General features: G+C 38.9%; 1 protein-coding gene across 1 annotated transcript in view; it reads left to right on the top strand.

The window, feature by feature from the left end:
- cntnap3 (contactin associated protein family member 3) overlaps positions 1-7,500 on the top strand; it is a 251,788-nt gene that overhangs the window by 179,029 nt on the left and 65,259 nt on the right. Inside the window, exons 18-19 of the mRNA XM_056466569.1 lie at positions 2,039-2,278; positions 6,958-7,182. Of these exons, the coding sequence (XP_056322544.1) occupies positions 2,039-2,278; positions 6,958-7,182 (465 nt within the window). The remainder of the gene's footprint in view (positions 1-2,038; positions 2,279-6,957; positions 7,183-7,500) is intronic.

Below are 7,500 nucleotides of genomic sequence, written 5' to 3'. Positions count from 1 at the left end.
TACTAATTATTTTACTTTGAAGTTACTTTTAAAACATGTAAAATATACCTATAAAAATACAAAATAAACTGCAGCTCTTTCAGTCATTTAATATTCACTGTAAAACATTACATTGGGTTTAACACAGCAGCTTGACATGTTCAAAATACTTAAACAAAATACTCGCCCAAAACTTAAACATCCATAGTATGAAAAAGCACTGCATTGTTTGGGTGTTCTGTGTTTGTAGGTAATTAGTCTACCTAAATGTGTATATTGAACACAATCTCATGGCAATTCGTAACTTTTTGATTTAGTGGCTAATTCGTACGATCTATTACGTACATTTTAGTACGATTTGCTCATCCCCCAATGACGGTTGGGTTTAGGAGTGGGTTTAGGTGCCACGCCTCCTTTTTAAAATCGTATAATTTCGTACGACTGAACTCGTACGAATTCGTATGAATTAGCCACTAAACTGTCAAAACTTAAAATACTTACGTTTTCTCATGAGATCAGGCTGGTATATTCCATACAAAGTATGAAGCTGATCGGTCAGTTCTTGTCGTGGTTTTAAACTGGGGCGCCTGGAAAATGCGAGCACGCGCAATGTGCGCTCCAACATGTGCACACGCAAAACATATGATATGTGAACGGCCCCATAATCACTCCCTAACGCAGTTAGACTTTACGCAGTTAGACTTTAGTAACTGTAATTAAATTACACAATTTTAAAATGTCATTCGTTACATTGCTGCGTTCCTCAAATGTCAGTAACATAACGTGTTATTGTGGAACGCGTTACACCCAACTCTGGTCATTTCTACATTTACTTATGCAAAACCATGAAGCATTCACTGTTTATTTAACTTTTATCTTTGCTTTATTACTTTTATCATATGCTTGTAGATTGTTTATTACATGTTATGCATGATTCACTCCCCTACAGAATCATCTCAATCAAAATTAAACAACCCAGGCTCATTCTGAGAACGTAGGCCCGGGGACGTTTCTGGAGACTGCGAAATACTGCGAAATACGTTTTAAGCGAACGCTGCGGGGCGGTGTGACGCCGTTCCTTTCGGCGCTTGCCGGCCGGCCGCTCGCCTCCGTGTGGAGGGCTTTCCCGCTGCAACCAGTTTGTCCAGTTAGCTCTTCGTGTACTTTGGCGGACTCGAGGCGCAGAGAGGATCTGTCCACGACGACGACCGGGTTCGAGTCCGGGGAAGAGCGGTTCCAGAAATCAGGTAAGAAAACAAAAACAAAATCCAAAAAATGAAGCGAACAAGTTCATCACAGGGTGAGAATGTGGTCAAAATCCGAAAACGTGGTAAAAATCAGATGAGGGCTTTTCTTTTTCTGGACGGCTTTTGTGAATCGTCGTTGGTTGGGTTTAGGGACGGAGGAGGGTGGGTCAGCCGATTGGCCGGTCGCACGGTCAATCATTCTGTCATCCAAGCGGAAGGTCGTTCGACAGCGGCCTCCAGCGGGTTTACACGAGAACGGCGCAGGAAAAAGCGCACACAGCGGCCTCTCGCGGATTCGCGAAAACAAAGACTGCAAAAATACGTACCTCCCGGGACGTTTTTCGCGGTCTCCAGAAATGTCCACGGGACTACGTTCTCAGAATGAGCCTGGGTTGAAATTAAAACATTTAGTAACACTTTAGAGACCAATTCTCACTATTAACTAGTTGCTTATTACCATGCATGTTATTGATACATTGGTTACTGCTTATTAGTACTTACAAACTACATATTCTACATTATTAGACATTCCTAATACCTAAAATACGCTAATAGCTATTAAAAAGGAGCTAATTAGGAGTTTATTGAGGCAAAAGTCATAGTTACTTGTTTGCTAATATCAAGAATTAAACCTTAAAATAAATAAATACACTTGTAGAAACGCTCTTACTCCAGCACTGAATTCTCTGAGGTCTAACAGTTTCTTTGTATAATTAGCACTTGTTGTGTGTATGGCCTCTTCTTGTTAAATCACTGAATGCCTCTTCGATTGTGAGTCGCTTTCACTAATGACTGAATGTAAATGTTTTCAGGAGGAACGGCGTCCAGGCAGAAGGGCTTTCTGGGCTGCATCCGCTCTCTGAAGCTGAACGGTAGGACTCTGGATCTGGAGGAGAGGGCTGAGATCACGCCTGGAGTGACGGCTGGATGTCCCGGGCACTGCAGCAGCTATGGTGACCTGTGTCTGAATCACGGCTCGTGTGTGGAAAACTACAGCGGCTTCACCTGCGACTGCAGCCTCTCGCCCTTCACCGGGACCTTCTGTCATAAAGGTACACATGCACCTCCCTGTGCTTCGTCTTTTAACATGACGGCAGGGCTAGGTGATAAATATACTGCATGATTTATGAAAAAATAGTAACACTTTATTTAAAGGTATCATGATGTGTATTTTTTTTGTATTCAGTGTTTGACGTAATGTCAACTGAAGCATGAAGAGAGATCGGGGCATAGAGTAGCCCCTCCCCTTTTTAAAAAGCAGCCAATAGGGTTTTGTTTTATCACAGCTCTGCCAGTGAGAGTGATTGAGCTCAAGTGCATCAAATGTATAGCAATGAGAAGCGTCTTGAAGGGGGCGGGGCATGTCAGATACTAGAGAGCATTTGATTGGTCAGAAGATTTGATGAGAAACTCAAGTACGAGATGATAAATTTAGGCGAATGGGACAAACTGCAAGTTTTGGATGTTTACATCTTCTAAACGCAAATTTTGTCATTGTTTTATAATATGCTGATATATAATATACTGATACTAACATCTAAAAAACATTATTTTAATTTCACTGGACCTCTAAGTACCAATTCTCACTATTAAATAGTAGCGTATTGCCTATTAATAAAGGTATTAAATGTCCATTTTATGTTTGATCTGTCACATATTTTCAGCTGAAACATAAAGACAGGGCGGGACATAAAGTAGCTCCTCCCCTTTAAAAAAAACAGCCAATAGTGTTTTGTGTTTATCATTGATCTTCCAGTAATCAAATGAAAAGCAATTGAAAATCATCTTGAAGGGGGCGGGGCATGTCAGATGCTATAGAGCATTTGATTGGTCAGAAGATTTGATGAGAAACTGAAGATTGTTGTCATTGTTTTGTAGCACACTAGCTTATAGATATCCTTGAAGACCAACATACTGGTACTAATATCTAAAAAACCTTGTTAGACAGAGGCTGCATCCAAAATTGCATTCTCCCATACTATATAGTTTGCTATAATCAGTATGTGAGCCGAGTAGTATGCCTGAATTCATAGAAATCGAAAATCAGTATGTGAGAAGTACTCGGATGACCTATTACTTCCGGCGAGATTCTGAAGTGCGCATTGGATGGACGCTAAGTTATTCCATGATGCAAAGGAATTCATTTACGGAAGTGAAGTGACGCAACTGATGTGGGTAGGTCATGTGAACATGACAAAATGGCGGATCTAGTACATCCGAGTTCCATTCATACTACTCCCATTCATACTGTTAAGAACGTACTTTTCTAATGGTCGAGTAGGACACTTAAATTCAAATGCAGTACCTACTGTGTAGTAAGCGATTTCGGACGCAGCCAGAGAGAAATGCCCACAGCAGCTTATCAACATTATTGAAGTAGCCAGAGTGCATTAGAAGTGAGCCCAATTCATTAAAGCAGTGCAGTTAAACACCAGCATACAATCTATTCTTAACCGTAAGTAAAAACAACGATACACATTCAGTATTAATCCACACATTGGATGAATACTGAAGTACTGAGAAGCTGAACTATTTTGAAACTTGACCGCCACACGTGTGTAGGAACAGCAATGTCAAACGGCAGAGGATCGCAAGCTCACAAACGCATTTAAATCAGTAAAGAAAGCGCCACGCGTCGCGTTTTCAACATGGTTTTAGACTAAATATAAAGAGTTAACCAGATATAATACAAGCCGCGTGGAGCGATTACAAGTAACAAAACACAAAACATGATTTGCAAACTAGAGAAAACAAGGCGGCAACCATTTTAATCACACTTGTGAAATGGAGGAAGAAACTGATCCCTGAACTGTGTACTGATAAAGTCCCTGTTCAGCTCTGACAAAGTCCTTTACATCAATAGTCTTTTCTGATCCTTCCTTTAACAAACGGCCGACGAATCTCCCGTTGCAGGGTAGATTATTGCATTAATCACTAGATCGTTCGCTCAGTTTTCACTCATCTTCAGTCATGATCAATCCCACACACACCCTGCACTCCGCTAGTGCTTGAAGGGAAAGGCACGTTCACGTTTTACCGGATCCAGCACTTCATATTTGGTATTGTTTCCTGTCGATGTCGATACAAACGATCTGGACAAACGACGAATCTTTTAAACGACTCTGAGTCGACTATTCTATTAAAAAATCTATGTTTTTAAACAAGGTGCACTTTCAGATTTAATCCTCAGCTGGATGTTTTCATTCACTTAGAGCTGTTACACACTGTATGGAAGGTCGTTTTTAAAAAGCCATAATAAGGGCTCTTTAATAACTATTAAGAAGCAGCAAATTAGAAGATTATTGAGGCAAAAGTCATACTTAATGGTTTTTAATAGCGAGAATTGTACCTTTAAAATAAAAAACAATTCCAATGTCGCACAAAAAACGAGCTTCTTCTCAAAGTTGAGTAGCCTTGGTAGAGCTGCATAAGGAAAGACATGTAGAGACTGCAGGCTTAAAGACAAACTGAAGAGAATGAAAGCTGTAACCCGCTGTAACCTGTTCATAGCCTTGGATTGGTTAGTCAAGGTTTGTGAACAATTTTTGTGGTGTTCGTTGTAGGTCTGTTGTTTCGATTTGTGTGATGTTTGTCAAGGGCATAAAGAGTACTTACAATGCCAACCCAAGTTACTGATAGTTTGCTTTTTCAAAGAGTGTTCATTGATTGGCCAGAGTGTTATTCATGCTGCTCAACAAGATGAGCAGAAGGCAGAAAAAGAGGATTTTCTTTAAAAAGATATGAAGGACACTTCCTGTGTCAACTTTAAAAGATTTGTCTGATGGATTTGAGTTGGTTTGTTTCCACTGGTGCAATATTTTGTTCAGATTTAATGCGGCTTGAAGAAAATTATCATCTCGTTTACAGAAATAATTGTAGCCCCATAATAACCTCAGTTGTAGATTACTTTGCTTGTTTTAAGGAAAAACTCACTTTATTTTTGCATATTATTTCTGAAACGAGACAATATTTTTTTGCTTGTCTAGAAAATGTTGAATATTTTAAATTTTTGGACTAGAAATTAGACAAAAACTCTAAGTAAGAAAAGCATTTTTGCAGTCTATTTGTTGATGTTGAAGATAAACATACTAAAGATATAAGAAAAGAAGATATAAGAAATTAAGGTCCAGGATAGCACAACAATGCAGTGTTTCTTAAAATCATGCAAACAGACTTGTGTGGCTGAACTATAGCCAAATAAACTTGTCTTTCCTTTTGACATAAATTATTTTGTTTACTCCTTCATAAATATGATAGTTGAAGTCAAATATTTCCCAGTATTCCCGATAATATTTTTTCTTCTGGAGAAAGTCTTCTTTGTTTTATTTTAGCTAGAATAAAATCAGTTGTTTTTAAACATTTTAAAGTCAATATTATTAGCCCCCTTAAGCATTTTTTTTCTCGATTGTCTACAAAACAAACCACTCTTATACATTGACTTGCCTAATTACCCTAACTTGCCTAGTTAAACTAATTAACCTGGAATCCCAAATGAGAAAAAGTTGGCACAAAAAAAGGAAAGTAGTGATTTCTAAATTTACTTTGACTTTGAACACAAAATATTGGATGTTTTTTCTGGTAAACATAATTTCATTAGTGAATATCCATCCTTTCCTGTTATTCAGATCTGCAACACATTTCAAAAAAAGTTGTGACAGGAGCAGTTTAGAGCTAGTAATCAGGTAAACTGGTTAAATAAGGACGTGATTTGAAACAGGTGACGTCAACAGGTGATTGTAATTATGAGCAGCATCTAAGAAAGGTCTAGTCCTTTAGGAGCAAAGATGTGCTGAGGATCGCCAGTTTGCCAACAAATACATGAGAAAATTATTGAAACGCTTAAACAAAATGTTCCTCAAAAAAGAGATGAAGACATTTGGATATTTCACCTTCAACTGTGAAGAACATTATTAAAAGATTCAAGGAATCTGGAGGAGTTTCACTGTGTAAAGGACAAGGACACAAGCCGAACAACCGTGATCTCCGATCCTTCAGGCAGCACTTCATCTAGAATTCTCATTCATCTATAAACAATATGGGCTCAGGACTACTTTGGCAAACCTTTGTCAAGTACCACAATATGTAGTCACATCCACAAACACCAGTTAAAACTGTACTGTGCCAAAAGAAAGCCCTATGTTAACAGTGTCCAGAAGCAACATGACTTCTCTGAGCTTCCTGGACCTTTCCGTACTGTCCCAACTTTTTCTGATTTGGGGTTGTAGTTGAGCCTATAAATGAGACTTTAAGCTGTATAGAAGTGTCTTGAAGAATATCTAGTCTAATATTATTTACTGTCATCATGGCAAAGATATTATAAATCAGTTATTAGAAATGAGTTATTAAATCTATCATGTTTAGAAATGTGTTGAAAAATCTTTCCGTTAAACCAGCCTGATCTCACGAGAAAACGTAAGTATTTTACGTTTTGTCAGTTTAGTGGCTAATTCGTATGAATTCGTACGAGTTCAGTCGTACGAAATTGTATGATTTTAAAAAGGAGGCACTTAACCCCGCCCCTAAACCCAACCGTCATTGGGGGATGAGCAAATCGTACTAAATTGTATGAATTAGATCGTACGAATTTGTACGAATTAGCCACTAAATCAAAAAGTTACAAATTGCCGTGAGATTGTGTTGGTTAAACAGAAATTGGGGAATAAAATATACAGAAATTCTGACTTCAGCTATGAATGATCCTAATCCTAGTGTGTTTGATCTCTTTTTTCAGAAGTTTCTGCCTTCTTCAAACCGGGAACATCAGTGACGTACACATTTAAGGAGCCGTACGAGCTGAACAGGAACGTCAGCACACAGTCGTCCTCCATCTACTCTGATTTAACGCTGAGAGGAGAGAATATTTCACTGAGCTTCAGGACGAGTCAAGCTCCGGCGCTGCTGCTTTACGTCAACTCCTACTACAGAGAATACCTGGCCGTCCTGCTCAACAGAAACGGTCTGGAACCATCTCTTCTTCCTCTCTGCTAAGCACATTCATTTGGATTAGCGTAAGCCTAGGGAATCTCTTAAGACACCAGGATGTCAACAGTACTAAATCACTTCATATATTGTCTGAAATCCGTCAAAAGAGAGGAAAAGCCAGAAAAGAAATGGCGTGTTGCAAGGATAAACGTCATTGTGAGACTGTTGCACATTCATGACTGCATGTATGCATAGGTCTGTGATCTTACATGACAGAAAAGCTGATTTTGCATCTCCCCTAGAGTTAAACAGTTGAGTTTTACTATTCTAAAATCCATTCAGCCGATCTGAG

Source organism: Danio aesculapii, chromosome 10 (assembly GCF_903798145.1).
Source record: "Danio aesculapii chromosome 10, fDanAes4.1, whole genome shotgun sequence".
Classification (NCBI taxonomy): domain Eukaryota; kingdom Metazoa; phylum Chordata; class Actinopteri; order Cypriniformes; family Danionidae; genus Danio; species Danio aesculapii.
This window is presented reverse-complemented; position numbering and strand designations above follow the sequence as displayed.